Source organism: Lissotriton helveticus, chromosome 8 (genome assembly GCF_964261635.1).
Source record: "Lissotriton helveticus chromosome 8, aLisHel1.1, whole genome shotgun sequence".
Classification (NCBI taxonomy): Eukaryota; Metazoa; Chordata; class Amphibia; order Caudata; family Salamandridae; genus Lissotriton; species Lissotriton helveticus.
The window spans coordinates 1691006264-1691029525 of NC_136069.1; the positions used below are offsets into that span (position 1 = coordinate 1691006264).

The 23262-nt window shown below is 43.1% G+C and overlaps 1 protein-coding gene across 1 annotated transcript; it reads left to right on the plus strand.

Moving 5' to 3' along the window:
• The first annotated feature begins 491 nt into the window (after positions 1-491).
• On the plus strand, positions 492-22743 carry LOC144774101 (vomeronasal type-2 receptor 26-like). The gene is made up of 3 exons (XM_078659127.1): positions 492-572; positions 12582-12705; positions 21839-22743. The coding sequence occupies exons 1-3, from the start codon at positions 492-494 to the stop codon at positions 22741-22743; spliced, it is 1110 nt and encodes a 369-aa protein (XP_078515253.1).
• Positions 22744-23262: the final 519 nt, after the last annotated feature.

A 23262-nucleotide genomic window follows, 5' to 3' on the forward strand; every position in this document is an offset into this window, starting at 1 on the left:
GGTCTGGTTGAGCACCAAGAACTTGAGGTTAAAGTGAAATCGGAAGTTTCAGCCTCGATTTATTGGTCCTTATCCTATAGAAGAACAAATCAATCAGGTCACTTACCGATTAACTTTGCCACCCAAATTAAAGATTCACCCAGTTTTTCGTGTATCTTTGTTAAAAAAGGCCTCGACAAACCTGAGAACTCAATTACCTCCAAAACCAATTCAGTTAGAAACAGGAACTGAGTATGAAGTAAAAGAAATGTTGGATTCCAAGAAATCCAGAGGAAGACTGTACTATTTAATAGACTGGAAGGGTTATGGACCTGAGGAACGATTTTGGGAACTGGCGGAAGATGTTCATGCTCCAAGGTTGATTAGGTCTTTTCACCAACGGTTTCCCAGTAAACCCAGAAAGAGAGGACCTGCCTTTTTGGGGGGTACTATCAGGACTGAAACCCTGGGTTCCATCTTTAGTGACCCTAATATGAGGCGAGCTGGACAAGATGTTTCAGTCAGATACAATTGGACGAAAAAAGTACAGATTTGGAGAAATAAGATGGCCGCCGCAGTGGCCACAGCAGAAGGTGAGTAGACACTCTAGTCTCTCTGGTCACAGCTGCAGTGAATTCTAGGAGCAGCGCGAGCGTATTAAGGAATGCGCACTTCACCACAGAATCTGACCGGAGAAGTTCGTTTCAAGGTTGCGCTATAGTTTAGTCAGAGAAATGTTCCAGTAATGATTGGTATTTGGTTAGCAATAAAACTAAAAGAAGACAAGTTTATTTAGGCACTCGGCACATTCAGTCAAGCGCGAGTTGCCGAGTCAAGTTAAATTAATTAAGCCCTGAGAGGTGCAGACGCGTCTGTGAAGGTTGCAGAGAAAAGATTTATAGAGCCTAGCTGTCAGAAGGAGTTTGGAGGCAAGCAGCTCGAAAAGTCGTCTGGAGAAAGAAGCCCTGTGACGCATGAATGAGAGGCCTTGCGTGGCAGAAACCAGCTGGAGAAAGATAAGCTAAGTGAAAGCTAAATAAAATCATTAACAGACTTTTACAGAATTGCAATGTTAAATTCGTCATTTACCTGACCAGAAATATTCACTGAGTCCATCGTATCTGAAAATAAAGAAAAAAGAATAAAGATTTAACATGGACAGTGTGCTTAGCCAGGCGGGAGAATATAACGAAATGTAAATATTGTAAATACTCACCAGGAGTTGAGGAATTGTAACTTTGCCCAGTCAACCTGCAAAAGACAAAAAAATATCTGGATTAAAAGATGTAAGAGGTGCAGAGCAGAGTTACAAAGAATAACAGATCCCCAATTAGAGAAGAACTCCGCTAATTAGTGAGGTAAGTGCACTTACTCTAAGAAAGAAAATTAACATAGTCAAGGTTCATGTTAGGGAAAGTAATTTAAAAATGTTATTTTTCTTATATACTAGTGACAACTAACTAGAGGAGAATTGAACCACAACCATATAACAGAAGAGGAGCTAACGTCCTGAAGCATAAGGGTGGGTGAGAGAAGATTACAGAGTAGAATCTAAAACGTTTAAAAGAGGCTAGAACTGTGATGATGTAGTATTGTTTTTAGGTTCCTTAGCGAAAGACAGCGACAGAAGATAGCTGAGTGAAGGACCCATACAGGAACAGTCTCTTCTCTTCTCTTTTGTTATTTTATCCAATTTCCCCCTTCCCCAGAGGTAATGCAAGGAGGTTCTGATTAAAGACCTACTGGCATTGCTGAGAGGGATTTGGGTACAAGCATCTCTGTTCCTGTGCAAGAACCGGTAAGCCAAGGTCTAGCTTCGAGTTCTGACAATAGTTTTATCAGTAAAACTGAATTTCTTTGAGAACGTTTGTGGCTATTTATTGGTCAATTATTAGAAAATGTACTGACTGTAAGTGACAGTGCACTCCGGAACTATTGGGATTATATTTATTAAATATAAGAGTTTTCAAGCATGAACTAAGAAGCAAAATTTTAGTAAACTAGGAGTCAAGTTAAGGGTCAAAGGTACCCTGTATGTCAGCTATATTTGTATTATACATGGAGCAAAGTTTTACTCTATTACCATTTACATGCTGATGAAATGTACCCTGAAATTCTCGTTTAATCTATACATATACCTGGTAGGCCTTCAGTGGACCAGGAGAAGTCACGCCTGACTCGTACAAGGGAAACATCTCTCATTCGTACTCTGATCTGTTTTTGCTTACCTCATTCAAATCTGCAATATACCCTCTTCCAATTACGCTTTCCTAACACGTCAATAATTTAAAATGCCCTGAAAAGCAACTGAATTTAGCCCACTTTCATGGCAGTTTTATACAGTACAAACTCGACCCAAAGGCACTGGAGCACTTTACATGAACGCCAATTACATAACACAAGGTAAGATTCAGTCCTATGCACAGGTAGGTTAAATCATTTGCCCAGAATCACAGAATATTGATCCAATGTTGAGACTTGAACCCGGTTACCCAATTCCTAAGTTGACAGTCTGGCTGCAACACCACATCTTCTTTAAAAAAAAAAACTGACAGCAAATATCTTTAAAAACCCCAAGAATACCTCCCCTTTAATGGGCTTTTTCCTCATTTCCACCAACTCCCTTTTACTTGTATAGCATTTTCATACCTCCAAAAACACTTACCACTCCAACTAGCACACAACATTCATAGCAGATAAATTGACCTCGATTAAAGACATTATAGATTACATCTCTGCGGAATAAACTAGCTGAAAACTCACCTGACCTTAACTCATTGGCTACAAACATTGTTCAACAAACTGTAAAGCATTTCTTTAATGCTCAGTGCAAAGACAACCTCGTCTTCACAGTTGAAGCTCTTGGCACCAGCTCACAAAATCATCTTCCATTGTTAACAAAACAAAACATTTGCTATGTTTTGTGCACATCTCTCAGGGTTATTCCCCTAAACAACTACATTCTGATTTAAATAACCCCAAAATAACCATTGATTCAGTCTCTAAAACCTTTCTTCCTTTGCATGCTGCTGATGAACCGAAGCTTGGAACCTCATTTCCACCTATGCACACCTTCATAAGCTTCTTAATACACTGCTTGCACTGCTAACCTCATCAGCTTTAGGGGTACAAAATAGTTCAACTTGCACTCAGAACCTGACAATCACCCCTACATAAACCTCAGCCTCTAAGTCCAACAGCCAATTATATCTCCTACCGTGACTTCTGAACCGCATATTCCACTGGCATGGAGGGGCACCTTCCCTGCTCTCCACTTTCCTCAGGAGCCCACTCTTTTTAAGTATGATACGCCATGGTCAAACTAGACAGACAGACTCTTTCATATTGTACATATGTATGTCTCCAAAAAGTACTGCGTCTAATAGGCTCCTTCCCAATCCCTTAATCAACATACTGTTGTTTTCTTGCATTTGCCTATTTTTCCTAACATTACCAATATCCTTGCACGCCTGGAACTGGTATGTTAGGCAGTGCATGGGGATTAGAGAGGGGATTCCAAATGTGATATACCCCGAGTAAATGAATTTGAAACTAAATTCATAACTAAGTTCATTATTATTAAGCAGATATCCAAATACAAAGGTTCAGGTTCCTAGACTGTTTCTATTCCAGATTGCAAAGTGTTTAAATATTATATATGAACTATTACTCAAACCAATCTGGTTTCACTCACACTACTTCAAAGTATTCTATTCTCACCAAACATGGGAAGAGCTTATACTGGTCTTCCCACATCAACCGAAGCATCCTATCTTGTATGGAGTGTTCTACTCTAAAACACAGAGTACAATTTGTGTGATTTTTCTGAATAGTTTAAATAGGGAGTGCGCTTCCATCGCATTGTTTCTACTCTAAAACATGTCATCAGTCTACTAAACTCAATTTCAATTCAGTTCTGGTTAACAAGATATCAGGCACATTTCTCTTTGCAAGTCCAGGCTTTCTGTTGCCATTCCTCTAATTGTGAAGGGATGCAAACATTTAGGTCTATATTGCAATACCATGTCAGACATTCTTTAAATTCACATCAATGAAGCAGATAATGCAGACAATTGTTACTCTGAAGAACATTTGGCAATCTAGTTGCAGGAATTGGAAGATTATCCACGCACCGTTGTATTAGCAGTAGACCAGTACAACTGGATTTGTCTCTGAGCTGAACTCAAGGGCATATTACCAAGGGTGGCGATAGATAATTATCGCCGCTTTAGCGGGCGTTTTCGGGATAATTCTATTGCCCCATTAGCAAGCTGTCGCTAACAGCAGTTAGCGACAGCTTGTAGGCAATAGCGATAGCGAGTGGTTTGGGGTCCGCTTTGCATGTCAGCGATGTTTATCGCCAATGACATGCAAAGTGGCGCCGGGAGACCCCATCGTGGGTAGCTGTGCGCCTTATAAATGCACTTACAATTACAATTACAAAGTGGGCGTACCCAACCTGTTAGCGACTGAAAACAGTCGCTAACCTCGCTATCGCCTATTACCAACACAGGCGTAGCGATGGAAATATTCACGCTAAGCGCGAATATCTCCAAATACTAACACCTGCCCAGACCAGTTCTTAGCCATGTTATCCAATGGGAGGTGGATTACATGGCTAAGAGCATTTCGTCGCTAATGCGTGAATATCGCTGTATTCTCAGCGATATTCACGGATTTTGCCGCTATCGCCAGGAATTTTATCGCTTTTGAGATAAACGTTGCTAGTAGCACGTTATCTCAGTGATAAAATCCCGCGAAGCGCGGCGATAAAAAAATTGCCGCTAAGCCTACATAGCGATAAATATCGCTATTTGTTGGTAATATGCCCCTCAGTGCTTTGGTGGTGACTCCTGTGATCCTTGCTGTGGGCCTAAAAATTGTAGTGCTCAAACCAATGTCTATTCAAGTGCTAAAGATGGACAGGGTGCTTTCATGTTAGCTTTGCTGAATAACTTGGAAAAGATTAATGTTCATTAGAGCAGTCAATGCACTGCCAATCTTTAGCATTCCCTCTGTTCCTGGACAATACCACCAAACATTGAAGTTTAGAATACTGGCTGGCTAACTTTAAACACCCTGCAAAGAAGGATGGTTTGACGAAGAATGTAAAATAATGAAAACAAAATTGTAATTTGTCCAGCTTAGCAACTCCCCAGATAGGTACCACAGCCTACAAGAGGAAGCAATACATTCTGAATAAAGAGGAAATAGATCAAATTATCGACTAGAAAGAGGCAGGAGTTAGTGCACATTTTTAAGTGGAAGATTGCGGAAAGGCTTGGTGTAAGGAAACATTTCCTGGAGTCAAATATTTCAGAGGAAGTTTGAACAGAACACTTTCATTCGATGTCCAGTGCTACTGATATCCATGCACATAATATATCACACCCGACTGCCACTCCAACAATTGAGGGAATTTTGAGCATGCTACCTAGTACAAATCTCCTGCAGGCTTTCTAGTCTGATAAGGTGAAGACATCAATACAAGAACTCACAATAATTATCGCTATTGCTTGGTTAGAGATAAAATTTTACCGCTAAGCTGCGGCGATTTTTATGGCAGATAAACCTTGGTATTACCAAGGTTTATCACAAATGCGATAAAAAACGGGCGCAATGCATGAATATCACTGAAAAGTCAGCGATATTCATGCATTATCGAGCAAATGCTCTTAGCCATGTTATCCACCTCCCATTGGATAACATGGCTAAGAACTGCTCAGGGCAGGTGTTAGCTTTTGGAGATATTCGCGCTTAGCGCAAATATCTCCAAAAGTTGGTAATAGGAGATAGCGATGTTAGCGACTGTTTCCAGTCGCTAACATCTTGGCACGCCCACTTTGCATATCATTAGTGATAAATATCACTGACATGCAAAGTGGGGCCCAAGATGGTCGCTATCTCCTACTAGCTGTCGCTAACTGGTGTTAGCGACAGCTAAGTAATAGGGAGATAATTTTATCTCCGCTTTCTTGGCTTTTAAAGCCAAAAAAGCAGAGATAAACCCCCTTGATAATATGCCCCCAGATCTCAAGATGATTCCTCCAGAGGTGTTTCTTGCAGACATCGACTGGTGGGCTGAAGTCTTCAAAGAGTTTATGCTGACAAATAACTGCCTTAAACAGATGGTTAAACAGGAGTATTGTGCTTCCATATAAGATGGCTTTTATAAAATATAACAAAATGCCTCTAGGACCATAGATTCAAAATATTCTTCCAAAAGGAGGGAGAAACTCTTCTAAATAGATTCACTTTTTGATTTGCTTGCTGACCCACTAAATAGAATGGTTACAAGGAATTCAAGGAATGAATTCAGCTCATTGTTGAACCGAAAAGGAGGGAAGAGTTTCTCTCTCCTTTTGGAAGAATATTTTGAATCTATGGTACTAGAGGCATGTTGTTATATTTAATGTGTATTAGATTCAAGCCTCCAGGTTCCTCAATTGAATCAATCCCTGCGTTTTTGATATCCATATAAGATGGGCCCTAAAGATGATACAAAGTCTTATAGACCAATACGTGTAATCGACATAGACTGCAAAATCTACTCCAAACTGATTTTCAAAGCCCTAGAGAAGGGGGTCACCATTGGGATAATTCTCTCACCAATATAAAGAGGCTTCAGAGAAGGATTATCATAACTGACTAGATTTTTACTTTCTAATACATTATCTACAAATTCAGCACAACAATCAAATTGCCCTTGACTGTGAAATTTCTAGAATTCTCTTTGATTTGGTGCCAAGAATTTATTTGACTTTGAGAAAAACTGACTACAATGGACTTTGACACCAGGTAATTGTGTTTAATCCAAATGTTGTATAATGGAACCTCCATCCAGGAGAGAATCAACTAAGCAGATTTTATCAGCAAAAAATTATATACCACCAGAGGGAGCAAGCAATGTTATCACCTGGCCCCACTCTTATGTCCCTTGTATACAAACAATCTATACTGTGAAGTTAGAAAAGACAACAATGACATCCTGATAGCAAATGGTTTCAAAGTTCCAGCCTTGCTTTTCACTGATGATTCCATCCTGATAGCAAAAACTCTTAAAAGCTTGCAAGCACACCTATCAGCTATGGAAGATTACTTTAAATGGATTTAATAATCAGTACAGTGAAGACTAAGCTAATGACCTTCAGGGCCAAATGTTCAAAGAAGTACACCTTCTTTATAAATCAAACAAAACCGGAAGAAGTGGCATCATTTAAATACCTAGGCGGTATAATGGATAGACGTTCAAGCTGGACCATTATGCAGTGCAACACGCTATCTATCCCAGGCCCACCCCAACAGTCCTTTTAATTCAATACCACACAGTAATTGGGGGCACCCTGGGTCACAACAAAATCAAAAACATGTACATTCAGGAAATTGTACCACTTTTTAACAGCACAGTGGGCCGGATCCACACTGGTAAATCCAGTGTCAAATGTAAAGTGCTTGTGGGATGAAACCCTCACCACTGGCCAATGTTGAGAAACACCGGTGGTGCACACAGTGTTACTCACTCACACACTCTCTCACTCTGCATCACTAAGCGGTGCCACTGAAACCAGCCTATTCTGCACGGAGCGCTCTTGCACTCATACGCACTAAGCAACTTAATGTGGAGCACTGATACTCAGCAGCTCAATTGATTGCACTTTGCAGACTCTGTGACCCAAACCTACTTCGACCCTCCAGTTCACTGCCTGTATGATGACCCGGGATGGAAGATCCCCAGGCACAACTTAGTCTGGGTTCTCAGGTGCAGGTGGAGAAAGTAACAAGTTTTAGTTTAGATGTAGATGTAAACAACGGGGAATTTGGTTGCCACTCAGGAAGTTCACCCACAGTTCTCAAAACACAAGAGAGTCACACAGTCTCTTGACCTGCTTCTAAACAGTCTACAAAGCGTCCTTCCTCCCCAGTCAATTTCCTTCGCTACTACCTGGTACCCCGACGTCTTTGGGTGGGGCCAGGTGAGGGGAGTCCAATTTGGTTTGCCAAAAAGAAGGTCGGGGAGGGAGCAATCATGAAAAGGGGGAATAACGCAGGGGAGCCTCTCGGATGTAGTAGGCACCCCCTATGGTTTACATTGATTAGAGTCGCAGACAGCCAATCTGGTTACCAGGTCTGGAGCTTTTTGAATTGAGTGACACCAGACACCTCACGTCACACACACACTGAGGAGATGTAAATGATGTACCTCTCTGGAAATGAGGCACAATGACTGGTGCATGTTGATATTGATGCACCAGGCATTTCCGGTCACACACACTAAAGGGATGTACCTCCCTCAAAGCACAATGTCCAGCGCACAATTATTTGGGTTATACCAGACCAGTCCGGTCTCACGCACAGGTGCATGTTCATCAGAGCCACACAAGGTAGAATGCAGCACTACTACTTTTACACCCCCACTTCTAAGGGTTGCACTCGATGTATCAGTCACTGCATTCAATAAGTATGCAGTCACCATGACGCATGAGAGACATATGGCAGGACTGACCAAACAGGCCACGCAGGGTCCCGCAACCTTGGAATCCACTCACTACCAACAGGACACTTATGAATAACAGAGTTCCTGAAGTACAGGAGCCACAAACACCTTAGATGCAGGCCAGATCCTTGGGGGTCTGCAGCAGGCAACCCAATCATAAGTCACAGTTCTTAGTCCAGAGCCCACGCCTCGCTGCCCGATGGGATGTGGCAGACGAAGTAGGCACTTACGCGGCACCCCTCTCTCGATGTCAGATTATTGGTATGGGCCCCTCGCAGGAGATCTTTGATGTTCCTGAGATCTCCGGGACCAATGGGCACTTGGAGAGCACACTTCAAGGCGCCACACTTCAGCAGGTCATCGGCCCAGTCCAGTCAATATTCAGACAGCTATCCTCTGTGCAAAATGGAATGCTCTGCCTGTGTGCATAACACAGTCTGGGTTCCCCGGTCCCACATCCTTGCAAGCGTATCTCACCATATGCTGAAGCATTGCACCAGTAGTTATACTGAAGCATGCCTTTAAAGTTGGGGGTGGTTCAGGCGGTCTCCCTTTGAATCATAGATGTCTCCCCTAAATTTCAGGCCTGTCTGCCATGGGGCCATGGAATGCAGATCCTAATCTTTAGTGGGGCCATAATGCAAACCTCATATACCAATCAATTCAACGCTCCCCTCAAAAGGCAGAGGCCTGTTGTCTGGGGGCATACCAATTGTTTATAGATGCCTTTGAGTAATACACAGATGTGCTCTCCTGGAATGCTGTAATCAAATGAATCCATGTCCCTGGCACACAAAGTTTTAGAACATCAAAGTGCTCATATTCTATAAGTGGCATTTCTAGTCAAGCTATGCCTATGGCACTACGAGTCCATTGATAGGAAACATCATGAGGCTGCGCCACTGCAATCCACGGTTGCAGCCTGAAGTACTGTCAAATACTTCCCCATGATGGCCTATGAGAATAGCAAGTTTCATAGGTAGTGACAAACACACTGGAGTATTCTAAGGATACTTGAGCGCACATGAACAATTAGCGCACCCAGGCCTCGAATAGCAGGCTGGACACATGGACCCTGGTGCCATTGGTGCCAGTGCACCCACAGAAGCCTGCAACACCAGGCTGGTTATTGGTTTAACCCTCCTTGGTGCACTGTCAGGCTGGACATTTAGTCTTGGGTGCCAGGTCTGCAGGAGAAGGCTGGACACGTAGTCCCTAGCGTCTTTTTGCAAATGTTCACACACAAATCTGCAGAGCAGATGGTACACGAGTCCCTGGTGCCATCAGTGTGGGTACACATGCATAAGCCTACACTGGCTGGATGGACCTGGGATTACATTCAACGGGGGCAATTGTGCTCACACAGGTCAAAAATTGCAGGCTGACCATGTAGTCACGGAGTCCATGGGTGCGTGCGCGCACACTCAGGCCAGTAGCAGCAGGCCTGACTCGATTCTGGGAATACCAGAGGTGTAGGTGTGTGCACACCGGCCTGCAGAGGCAGGCCAGGCACTTACCTAAACACTGTAGATGCAGGTGCACTCTTATCATAATTAACTTTTATGTCTTACAGACAATAGGTGTCTCTCATTCATTGATTCAATTTTTGTCACATTACTTCTACCACGTTTGGTTTGCTCTTTCTGTAACTACGCTTTTTAACTTACTATTAGTTTATTGTGTACGCTTTTACCAACCACCCTTTTCAGCTTCTGTGTACAGTGCTCTGATACCCTTATGGGTCATGTTTGCGCTATATAGAACTTCTCAAATAAATTAAATTTGAGGGACATATATGCAAACAAGCACAAGGGTCAATGAGCATCCCCAGGCCCACAGAATCAGGCCGTGCACACACAGGGCTGGAATGGCAGAATTGCCCACATCAGCGCCACTTACTAACATGTGTATGACAAGCACTTGCACTTCCCCACTGTTTTTATGGTGAGGAAGTGCTTATGGCCTTAAAGCCACTCAAGAGCATTGGCAACACCACAGAAGTACCCCGTGGGGAGTCACTTCAAGACAGCATGAACCCCACTTGGGGACTACTCACTACCTGGGCAGGAGACATAGATCTGTACCTGCCTTCAGCCTACCACCCGCTCCGTGCCCCTCTAGGCTTCCTCGGGTGGGTGTTCTCATGGTATCAGAAGTAGGGATGGGTGGCCAACTCCGCTCCACTTGCAGAGTTTATGAAGCTTTGCCCACACCCTGCTCCATTTGATGTGCCGAATTTGGCCAAAAACTCTGTTCTGTTGTGTGGTCAAGTTTACCGGCACCACCACCCACTCTGTGCAATGGCAGGCCACATTTATAGGCTATCCCATGGGTAGCATGCTCAGTGCTATATCTCACTACTAGCCAGTGCAGTAACTACTCCAAGTATGTGGGATACCTGAATATGGGACACGCATAGGTACAGTACCAAAACAAACCACATACACACCTCCCTTCCTGGGGCATTGAGGATGGGCATGCATACTTTCCCGTTGCAGCACAATGGGAAGGTGCCCAGAGTCCTAAGGTCATGCGGAGAGAGCCGGCAAAAACTACGAGGAATAAGCACAATGTTTAAGGTAGTTTCTCTAAGAAGCGCTATGTGCAACAAAGATACATTAACGTGCACCAAATTCTGGGGCATATTACCAAGCATTAGCGATAATTATCGCTATTGCTTGGTTAGAGACAAAAATTTACCGCTGAGCTGCGGCGATTTTTATCGCAAATACACCTTGGTATTGCCAAGGTTAATCGCAAATGCGATACAAATCGTTCGCAATGCATGAATATCGCTGAAAAGTCAGCGATATTGATGCATTACCGAGCTAATGCTCTTAGCCATCTTATCCACCTCCCATTGGATAACATGGCTAAGAACTGCTCAGGGCAGGTGTTAGCTTTTGGAGATATTCGCGCTTAGCGCGAATATCTCCATAAGTTGGTAATAAGAGATAGCGATGTTAGCGACTGTTTCCAGTCGCTAACATCTTGGCACGCCCACTTTGCATGTCATTAGTGATAAATATCACTGACATGCAAAGTGGGGCCCAAGATGGTCGCTATCTCCTACTAGCTGTCGCTAACTGGTGTTAGCGACAGCTAGGTAATAGGGAGATCATTTTATCTCCGCTTTCTTGGCTTTTAAAGCCAAAAAAGCGGAGATAAACCCCCTTGATAATATGCCCCTCCGTCTTGCACATAATGCAGAGGAAGACACAAAGGAGATGGAATGAATGCTTGCAAAATTCTTTGCCACTTTAGACAGAGATCAGCCCAATGCAAACCAACCTTAGTCCTGCTCTAACAGGAAGCATCCAGTGTGTATTGCCAGTGTGTATTGCCAGTCCACTTCAGATGGGAACAAAAGTGACCTAATGCCAGTTTCAATGTAGGCATTAGTGAGGATTAACTTGAATCTTGAGCCAGAGTGAACATATAACCACATCTGGGCACACTCAATGCCCTTAGGATGTCGCAGGAAGGAATACACAAAGGCGTTGGGCACAATGTTTGCATAAGTCTTAGCCACTGGAAATCTATTGGAAGCCACATTCTAGTCCATCAGTTGTTTGCCCACTATGCTACTTCAGACAGAGAGCAGTCATATTGAAACCAGCCATAGTCCTGTTGTAATAGGAACACTCCAACCTCAACTGCCTCAATACAGAACAATCTGACTAATCAAGTGGTTTCCCCCTTTCAGAAGCTACTAACTATTTTAAAAATTAATACTCCCATTGTGTACTTGCTTTTTAAGGGCTGTAAAATATTGAGAAATTGTATTTAAAATGGAATCTCATGTAATTTCACTTGTGTCACTCAATGAATTTTGTAAAAGAAAAATGCTACTGGTATGGATTGTGAGAAAGACACCCTCTTCACATCTCTCTCAATCCCTGATAATACCTCTTTGCAGTTCCTTTTGTTCTGAGTCTGCCTTTCTTTCCATCATTTTTCGCTCACAGTTGGTCTGTGATCTCTTTTCTTAATGCGCTCATTCACAGTGCATGTCTGTTACCGGTGTCGCACTCCCACTGTATGTTGTGAACAGTCCCCCATAATGTGACATTGTCTGACTGAGCTCTCTTTGTCCCATCTCCTGCAGGTCCCCCGCTCTGTCTGCAGTGAGAGCTGTCCCCCTGGGTACAGGAAGGCAGCCAGAGAGGGGGAGCCACTGTGCTGCTTCGACTGTGTCCCCTGCTCCCATGGAGAGTTCAGCAATAGCAAAGGTAGGTTTGCTTTAGTAAAATTCTTTATTTTAATCATCATTGTATTCAGACAGAACATATATCTCATGAAAAGACCTGAACGAAAGAACATTTCTATATGGACAAGGCAGCATGTACTTCACAGCTCAATGAGTACAAGCTTTTTGTTTGGCAAAGTAGCAGAATTAAGCCTTGGCTCCTGGTGCCACCAAACAGTGAAATCTAGTCATGTAGTGTAGTTCCTATATCCCTGATAGGCTCTGCGCATTGGAATGATATTCACTATAGATTTGACATACGACTAAGGTCAGTATGTCTCCATCGAGTATACTAAACTTAATTGTGTGTGTGCCAGCTTACTCAGAGGTCATTACAAAACTTTCTCGAATAAACAAGAAGGGATTAGTCTCTGACAACTGCTTAAAGATGACAACTTTGTTTTCCTTATAATTGAAACAGTTCTTCTCAGAATCGGGGAAACAATAGATAACAGCTTTACTCAGTCAATCGTGCATGCTTCGTTTCTACATATTTGCACAGAAATAGTGAGACGGGTGTTTCAATAAAAAGGGTTTATTGAACAGTCTTATTTCTCATGCAAAAGTTATGAACTGCTACAATCATAAGACAGAATGCAAAATATAATACGTACAGCATTAGCAGTAAGATAAAATAATACTGCAATAGCATGGTTTGTAGCTATGACATATATTCATAAAGTACATACATAAGTAACACAGGCTAAAATGTGAATACTCATCTGGTGCTTCTAGCTAGTTCTACCCCAGTGTACCTAACCCAAGTGTAGTGTGAGGTATGAAGTAGGTGCTGTTTTTCTATAGTATAGTTTAGCTATATTTAGTATTGCCTAGAATCCCTCTATGTTCTAGTCTGCTCCATACCTCAGAATGAGAGAGGTTGGAATCTCTTTGCGGGTCTCGATCTCTAACACCCCGTGAAGAGAGTCAGAAACACTGGAGCTGGATTCTCTGCAAGGAGGATGACAGTGTCTGGTCAGTGCCTTAGGCGGGGACTCAAATTCCTTCTGTACTTGCTGTAGCGAGCTGTATCGTGCTGTGTAGTCGAGCCATTGTTTGCCAGGGCAAGTGAAGGTATATTTATACCTTGAAGGTGTTTAGGAATGCCAGTATTGACGTAAAAGTCAGGCAAAGGAACATCATAAATGAACCCCTAAGGAATAGACGTTCATGCATAATAAATGAGTTCTTGGAGCAATCAATATTCCAAGCAGGGGAGGTCCTAAAGGCTTAAGAGTCTGATTTTCCAAGAACTCGTTGTGACGTGGGATGGACGGATGTAGGTGAACATGCTTGTAATTGGTTAGCATGGCCAATGCCTAAATAAGGACTGGGATTCTATGCCTAAATAAGGGCAATGAGAGTTGTGCCTATATAAGGGCATGATTCAGGAAACCTATATACGGGTATCTAAATCGAAACACAACAGTACATCTGGCCCTAGTTGGCTAAAATCACACAACCACAGGAGAGCCTGCGGACTTAACTCGTGCCGAAGGATTGCGAACGGAGACAACCCATATACCAAACCATCAATCAATCAATCAATCAGCACATTTATAAAGCGCACTACATACCCGCTAGGGTTTCAAGGTGCTGAAGGGGGGAGGGGGAGGGTTGCGGCTACTGGTCGAAGAGCCAGGTCTTGAGGAGTCTTCTGAAGGTGAGTAGGTCTTGGGTCAGCCGTATGTTGGTGGGGAGAGTGTTCCAGGTCTTGCCGGCGAGGTAGGAGAAGGATCTGCCGCGGCTGTCTTTCGATGGATGCGGGGGACGACGGCGAGAGCGAGACCTGCGGAGCGGAGCTGTTGGGTGGGGGTGTAGAAGCTGAGTCTGTTGTTCAGGTAGACAAGTCCGGTGTTGTGGAGTGCTTTGTGCGCTTGGGTGAGGAACTTGAATGTGATCCTCTTGTCTACGGGGAGCCAGTGAAGGTCTCTAAAGTGGGGTGAGATGTGTCTGCGGCGGGGTACGCTGAGGATCAGTCGGGCGGAGGCGTTTTGGATGCGTTGGAGGCGTCGCAGGTGTTTGGCCGGGATGCCTGTGTAGAGTGCGTTTCCGTCGTCTAGCCTGCTGCTGACGAGGGCCTGTGTCACTGTTTTTCTTGTTTCTGTCGGGATCCACTTGTAGATCCTGCGGAGCATGCAGAGGGTGTTGTAGCAGGAGGAGGAGACTGCGTTGACCTGTTTTGACATGGAGAGGGAGGAGTTGAGGAAAAAACCCACATTGCGTGCATGGTCGGTCGGTGTCGGTGGGGTTCCTAGAGATGTTGGCTGCGTTGAGTCATCCCAGGCGGAGGGGTTGGGTCTGAGGATGAGGACCTCCGTCTTGTCCGAGTTCAGTTTCAGACGGCTGCTTCTCATCCATTCGGCGATGGCCTTCATTCCCTCGTGGAGGTTGGTTTTGGTGGTGCGTGGGTCCTTGGTGAGGGAAAGGATAAGCGGGGTGTCGTCGGCGTGGGAGAAGATGTTGCGGTCGTGTTGGCGGGCCACTTGTGCGAGGGGGGCCATGTAGATGTTGAATAATGTTGGGCTGAGGGATGAGCCCTGGGGTACGCCGCAGATGATGTTGGTGGCTTCGGAACGGAAGGGAGGGAGGCGGATTCTCTGGGTTCGGCCGGAGAGGAAGGACGTGGTCCATTGGAGGGCTCTCTTTTGTATTCCTGCTTCGAGGAGGTGTGTTCTTAGAGTGCGATGGCAGACCGTGTCGAAGGCGGCTGACAGGTCCAGGAGGATGAGGGCTGATGTTTCACCATTGTCCAGTTGGCGTCTGATGTTGTCTGTGGCGGCGAGGAGAGCGGTCTCAGACTGGGAGGGGTCCAGGATGTCGTTGTCTTTGAGGTGGCGGGTCAGTTGTGTGTTGACGATTTTCTCGATGACCTTCGCCGGGAACGTGAGTAAGGAGATGGGTCGGAAGTGCCTGAGGTCCTGGGGTCTGCCTTGGGTTTCTTAAGGAGGGCGTTGATTTCAGACCACAACAAAGTAAGTCATTAAAAGTAAAACTTTTGGAAACCGGCAGCGTTCTAGAAACCGACAGGGACATTTAATCATATCGCTCAATGTTAATATCGGCTTTGTTTTTGCCTTTCTCTTCCTTTTAAGCTAAATCTCAGCAATGTTGGAAGTCAAATCCACACTGAATAAACCAAAGCAGCCCGTCTTGATTTCATTGCTCACAGCACACTCAGGAAGTCGTCGATCAAACAAACAAACATGTGGGGGCAGATTTACAAGAAAGTGACACAAATGTAGGGATGCGTCACTTTTCCTGCGCCACAGTGAGAAACCCTTGTGCCACAATGGATGCACCGTATTTGCAATACAGCGCACCATGGGGCAAGGATTGATAGATGCGTCAGAAATTCTGATCCATCTGTTTGCGCAAACGGCACGCATTTCTGGAGTCATGTCGCAAGCATGACACAACTCCAGCAATGCATTGGGATGCATATCCTCATTGTGCTGAGTCACTCTTTACGTCTGTTCCAAGCATGCATAAGGTTTTGACGCAATAGTGTCTTAGAAGTGGCGCAGTGAAATCTTGTAGATTTCACTGCGTCACTTCTAGCAGACTTTTTTTGATTAGGAACGCCCATCAAACATACATTATACCTGATGCAGGTATAATGTGACACAGGGCGTCAACAACGTGACGCATTTCCCTAGATGTGTCACGTTGTAAATTGGCCTCATTTTTACGCCACCACAACGGCAGAGCAAAAATGATGCAATTGGCTTGTAAAACTGCCCCGTGGAGTGCTCCAATCAGAGTGTCCCATTCACTGAAGACGTTTATTTAAAAGTGGTTTAGTAAAACTCACGCTTGGTTATGGTGTTAGTTTTTGAGTTTGTCATCCTCCTTTTTAAGATATCTGGTTAACACTGCTGCCAGGGAAATATTGGGCTAAAAGGAACTTAACAATGAAGCCTCTTTGTAGCTACTGGACAAAGGCTGTACTGACAAAGTAAGCTTGCACGGAAATTAGCTGCATGTAAAGTTTAATATAATCTAAAGTGAATAAGATAAGGAATTGATGTATTTTTCATCAGCCATATATTTGAAGATCAGTGCATATCCCCTGCTTCAGTCACACTACGCCTGCAATCAAAGCAGACAGACAAAATAATGAGTAAATCATAGGACTAAATATATTGACCTGTACACAAAATGTACAGCTAATAAGACTGGCTTTCACCACGAGCTTCTGTTTGTTTTTCAATCAATATTTACAACTTTTCTCTCTACTATATTGGACACTGTTGGAACATATACAAAAAAGAGAGGTAATTTTTCCCTAACAATGATAGGTATTAGATGAATTACCTGCCCACATATACAATGATTCTCATAAAAATAATTATATTTTTTTGTAGGTGCAGTCTTGGCCCTAAGAACACCCCCAACCGCTGGGTTCGAAACGTGTCGAAATGTATGCATGAGTTGTTGGATTCTGCAAATAAATTCAGGCAGCCTTTAAAGAATATTAGGTATCTAGGTTTTGTTTAAAATAATTAGTTGCTACAATCCTTTTGTGTGATATAATTTTAGGAGTTTACAAACTCCAGTTATTGGTCTCTGGTACATTGCATTTGTTTTGTAATGAAAGAATGTTTATGTATGTATAGGTATTGCCTATTTGTTATTCTAGTGTGGGCTAAAAAAAGTTCATGGAACTTTTTGGGTATGTTATCCAATGAGTATGAATTGTTAAATATAAAATGAATTTCAATGAATCAACGTTTAGTTATCATGTAAAAAAACAGGGTCAAGGTAATTGAATTTCTTGATCATTTTCAAAAGAATTGGAACAAATTGTCAATCAAATATTTATCACAAAGATATTTTAGTATTGCAGTGCTTGTAGAGAATTGGCATTTTCATACTTTAGCGATTAGGCGCCTGCTGCCTGTCACAGATCAACTTTCTGGGTTGGGTGACAGCTGGGATCTGTGTATTCCCTCAACACAGCCACACAGAAAGGGAGCTTAGGTGTGACTTGTGGGGCCATCCATATCCTGATGGGCCATCCTGAGCAGGATAAGAGGGAGAAGCTGAATAGGCTGGGCCTTGGTCCCACACAAATGGCTGCATACCCCCTGCAGTGAGTCCAGAGCCAGGGCAGGAAAGACAGGCACTCTGTGCACTTGAAAGACATCTCTTTGAAGATTCCGCTATTTCAAAGGTACAACTAGGTATAAGTGGTGTACGTCTGACACACCCAACTAAGTACACTCCCTGACCTATGAAGTCTCTTCCAGGAAGAAGGACTGCTGTGCTGCTGCAGGACTGTCACTCTTCTGAACTTCTGCTTTTCTGGACTCTTGCCTTGCTGTGCTGACTGGCCTGCTGCCTGTTCCCCTCCTTGCGTGGGTGAGAAGGACTGGACCTGCATCACTTGAACACAGAGTGACACTAAAGAATTACTGGCCTGCCTCCTGTTCTGTCTCAGGGACATCAGACTTCCAACCACCCAGCTTCTGCACCTGAACTCTCCTATCTGTGAGTCTCTCTGTGCCAAGTGTTGCCAACCAAGTCCTGTACCCTTGGAAGGGGGTATAATGTACTGCTTAAACTAAAATCCAAGCCTCACCGCTTGGAACTGGTGCATCTCGCTCGACCATGACGTTTCACTTAGCCTTAAGGATCGCCGACGATGCATCGCCTCCTCTGCTCCCTGCATCTTCCTCTGCAATGAAGCACACAAGGTACAGTGCAGTGGAACAAGGCTGGTCCCTGCATATGACCTGCACTCCATCATGGTTTGGCCTGAACTTTACAGATTTGTCCCGGTCAAGCGCGACCAGATAGCCTTGGTTGGAGTTTTATGCCTTTAAGCACTACATTTCTGTTTATTCTTTTTAAAATGTATAATTCCAAAAATACTAATTGGATGTTTGTTGTTTTGGTCTTGTTGTGTTTAGGTCTATTTGTCCAACCAGGTGTGATATCTTTTGTGTGGTGTTTTTACTGTTTTGCTGTTTTACGTGTTTCACAAATACTTCACTCATTTCCTCCCAGGTTAAGCTTGCATGCTCTGCGACAGCTAACAGGGGGTGAGCACAGGTTAATTTAGGGTTCATTTGTCTAGGATTGTAGTTCCTGCTTGGGCAGGGTACATACCTCTGCCAACCAGTAACCAGTAACCTAATTTCTAACAGTTCTTTTAAATTGTGCCAACTCTGCAGAGTGGTGTTTACTTGCCAGTGATTGGATCAAAGTAGTACTGAATGTAGACTACAGAAATGCCCTTTTTTTGAGGCCTTCGAGTGCACAACTAGCTCATTTGCAAAGAATCCAAAATGCACATTTTGAATTTCGTAAATTGAATCATATCTTACTTGCACAGTATTATTCACAGGTTTCCCATGACCACTGTAGGGTGTGCTGGGTTGGCCAGTTCCCTCAGCAGATCTTCTCTCCTGGTGCCCCATCAACAAAAGTAGACCCCTAGGGTCCAGACCTGCTAAACACGGATTGCAAAAAACTAGTCACAAATGTTGTGACCGCGTGATATTTGACAAACCAAGGGGCATGTTATCAAGGGGATTTATCTCCGCTTTTTTGGCTTTAAAAGCCAAGAAAGCGGAGATAAAATTATCTCCCTATTACCTAGCTGTCGCTAACACCAGTTAGCGACAGCTAGTAGGAGATAGCGACCATCTTGGGCCCCACTTTGCATGTCAGTGATATTTATCACTAATGACATGCAAAGTGGGCGTGCCAAGATGTTAGCGACTGGAAATAGTCGCTAACATCGCTATCTCCTATTACCAACTTTTGGAGATATTCGCGCTATGCGCGAATATCTCCAAAAGCTAACACCTGCCCTGAGCAGTTCTTAGCCATGTTATCCAATGGGAGGTGGATAACATGGCTCAGAGCATTAGCTCGGTAATGCATGAATATCGCTGACTTTTCAGCGATATTCATGCATTGCGGCCGTTTTTTATCGCATTTGCGATAAACCTTGGTAATACCAAGGTTTATCTGCGATAAAAATCGCCGCAGCTTAGCGGTAAAAGTTTGTCTCTAACCAAGCAATAGCGATAATTATCGCTATTGCTTGGTAATATGCCCCCAAACTCTGTAAAAATTGGTTAGTTCAAAAACACAAAATATACTGGGTCGCGATCCAATCTACCTCATGAATGTGAATGAGGTAGGTCACAAATTGCTACCCACTGTATTTCATTGCCTTCATTGGGATGATGGCCTGCTGGGTTCAGTGAATGCTCTTTAATAAATCAGATATTTCTTTTCATGTAGCCTGGTTTCCTTAAAATAAACAGAAAAGCATTTAAAAAAGAATAGTTTCTTTTTTGGTTTATTTTAAGAGAATGTAGTGGTCCCTTGGAGGAGGCACTTGTCCTTTGGATCACTGCCTTCTCTCAAACAATTATTTTACATTCAAAAATTGGCAGGATGGCATCACTTTCCTTCTGCATAAGGGTTAAAATCTCCTGTGAGGTGTTGGTAAAATATTGATGTTTTGTAAATGCATATCGCTCATAAAATGATTTTATTGTACACCACATGATTGCTGTTGTTGTTGTTGCCCTGCTTTAATAAGAAAATGTGATTCCTTAATAGCGATTTTTAAGGAATCTCTATTAAGGAATCACAATTCCTCATGCATTTAGGTTTTGCTAAAATATTAGTGATTTCTACATATTCCCTAATAGAGGCCCAGAGGAATGAATGGGAAAGCATTCATAATTTGTGATTACCCAAAAGGTAATCTCAAATTGGGAATGAAATTTCAAAGGTGCTAGGGGGCAATAAGCCCCCCTGATGCACTCCCAACAACGGAATGTCTGCACAAGTGGCGCACACACATGCCCTAAAGGCCAAAATGCATTTGTGTGCATTTTTCTACTGAATTGTGAATTACTGTCAACTTGAGGTTGATGGTAATTTGCAATTCCTTAATGCAAAGTCGCATTCTGAAAATGCTTGTTGCCTTGCATTTAGGGAATCACAAATTGCGATTCCCTAACTGCATTCACAAAATTGGTAATCAGAAAAATTGTGATTACCTATTTTGTGAATGCATTATGGGTTGATGCATCCCAAAAGGCTTTTTACCGGTCGCAAACTTACCGATTCTGCAAATCGGCCCGTTTGAGACTGGTAAAAAAGCTTGATACATGTGCCCCTTCGAGCTTTGCACTAAAAGATAGGGAGCATTTCCAAAGCCATCATAATATGCTGTACCTAACTATGGAAGACTTAACTGTCTCAGACTATCGTGTACACAACGTTCCAAACTGCAGCACCTGAATGAACTGTGAGAACCACTGAATCCAATGCAATAGTATTTGAGAGAATTCTCAACTGTATTCTGTGGTAAAATCTTTCTTCTTGCTCGTTCCTCATTGGTGTTTATCCTGAGAACCTTGTACTTATGTAGAAATTTATGAAATGCTTTGTCTAAAGTCCTATAAAAAGGACTCACTTTCCTCTGGTTGAGGAATCCCCCATTTCCAATTCTTGGAAGGTGAATCTGTGCTGGATTTACTAATGAACTTCACAGAGTTCTTTGTACTTAGTACTTATAATGTATATACTTTGCTCCTACTTTTATTCATGGCATAGTTCATGTACCTCGTCTTAATAATGCTTTAGATACATCTTAAAATTGTTGACCCATGTCCGTCTTACTTACTGAGAATGTTACAGTTCAAATTAATTGCTGGAATTTACATGCATTAAGACGGGTCCAATTGGGAGCAGCTAAGTCCATTTAGGGTCTACACTGCTCCTGCTCTGGCCCATTGGCGTGCCCTTGGTAAGGTACTAAGAGATGGACTTGCATGCTGACAGGACCATATCTCACTTCATCATTTTACTGCATTATTTTACTGGAAGACTAACAAGATATTATGTTCAGAGGTTATGCACCCACAATAACTATTTTAAAATCTAGGATTTGTTTGAGGTTTACTGATGGGTTTTTATGCATTTTATGAACTTTAATCAAGAGAAGAATACTAATTTCTGCTAGCCATGCATTATAAATGCATAAATATCAGGCACCATTTTTCTGGAATTTTCTCTTTTCTACTTCACCAGGGATTGAGAGTAGCTTTACACATGCTCAACAGCTTTCTGTCTTTTTTCAGACACCGTCAAATGCTTGAAATGTCCTGATAATGAGTGGCCAAATGAAAGGCATGATCAGTGCATCCAAAAAGAAGTTGAGTTCCTGAGATATGGTGAGCCTCTGGGTCTCACACTCACATTCTCATTGGCCTTCATGATTTTTCTCACTACTTCTGTCCTCTGTGTCTTCATCAGGTACCGAGACACTCCCATCGTTAAAGCCAACAACCGTAATCTCAGTTACTTTCTCCTGATTTCTCTCATGCTCTGCTTCCTCTGCTCCTTCATATTCATTGGTCGTCCTAAGAAGCTCACATGCATGCTGCGGCAGATTGCCTTCGGGATTGTGTTTTCCATCAGTGTTTCCTCTGTTCTGGCAAAATCTATAGTTGTTGTTCTTGCTTTCAAGGCAACACATCCCAACAGCTCTGCAAGGAAATGGCTGGGATCAAAGACACCATTTAGTATTGTCTTTTTTTCTTTGTTAGTGCAAATTGTAATCTGTATCATGTGGCTCGTGAAGTCACCACCATTTGCAGACCTGAACATGAAGTCTTACAATGAGAAGATAATTTTTGAATGCAACGAAGGGGACACCATATTCTTCTACTGCATGTTGGGATATTTGGGCCTCCTGGCCACAGTCAGCTTTGTAGTTGCTTTTGTCTCAAGGAATCTGCCCGGAAGCTTCAATGAGGCCAAGCTGATCACCTTCAGTATGCTGGTGTTTGTCAGTGTGTGGATCTCCTTCATACCAGCATACCTGAGCACACGGGGGAAGTATGAGGTGGCTGTGGAGGTGTTTGCCATCCTGTGCTCCAGTGCTGGACTGCTGGGGTGTATATTCTTTCCCAAGTGTTATATTATTCTGTTGAGGCCTACAAGAAACACAAAGGCACACTTAGTAAGAAAATCTAGTGATTAATAAAAGATCCATTTGTCATTGGATATTGAACATTACTTTTTGTAAAATAAAAAAAAAATCAAACAGAAGGAGATAGAACTACGCAATTTTTGTTTAAGAGGAACGAATTAAAGATCGAGTCAGAGTGAAAGTCGTAGAGAGACAGAGACACACATAGTATGAGAAACACTTCATTGTGGGGCACAATTGATTATGTAGCTACAAGTCCCATTTCACCTTTATTACACTGCAAGATGTGGTAGGATGCACCATGCCTGGAGCTTATGAGGCACTATAACCCCTTGGGACCTACCATATGGCAACCCAGGTCATGAATCGCTGTGGTGATGCCATCAGGGAAGTGAGGAACCACCCCAATCTGTCTAAGGTAGATGTAACCAATTGGCATTGCAGGGGTGTTTGGCAAGAAGATGTTGGTGCTCAGACTGTGGATGTTGTTGGGTTATGTTGCTGGTTGACAGTTGCTGCACTTTGCTGTCTGATTCAATAAGGCTGAATCTTTAGGCTACCCTCTGTAAC

Excerpts from the sequence above, each read along its gene's own strand:
- LOC144774101 (XM_078659127.1), top strand. The coding sequence starts at position 492 with ATGTTTCAGTCAGATACAATTGGACGAAAAAAGTACAGATTTGGAGAA. Across the intron at positions 573-12,581 it reads CGCAGTGGCCACAGCAGAAG|GTCCCCCGCTCTGTCTGCAG; the intron begins GTGAGTAGACAC and ends CATCTCCTGCAG. Across the intron at positions 12,706-21,838 it reads AGAGTTCAGCAATAGCAAAG|ACACCGTCAAATGCTTGAAA; the intron begins GTAGGTTTGCTT and ends GTCTTTTTTCAG.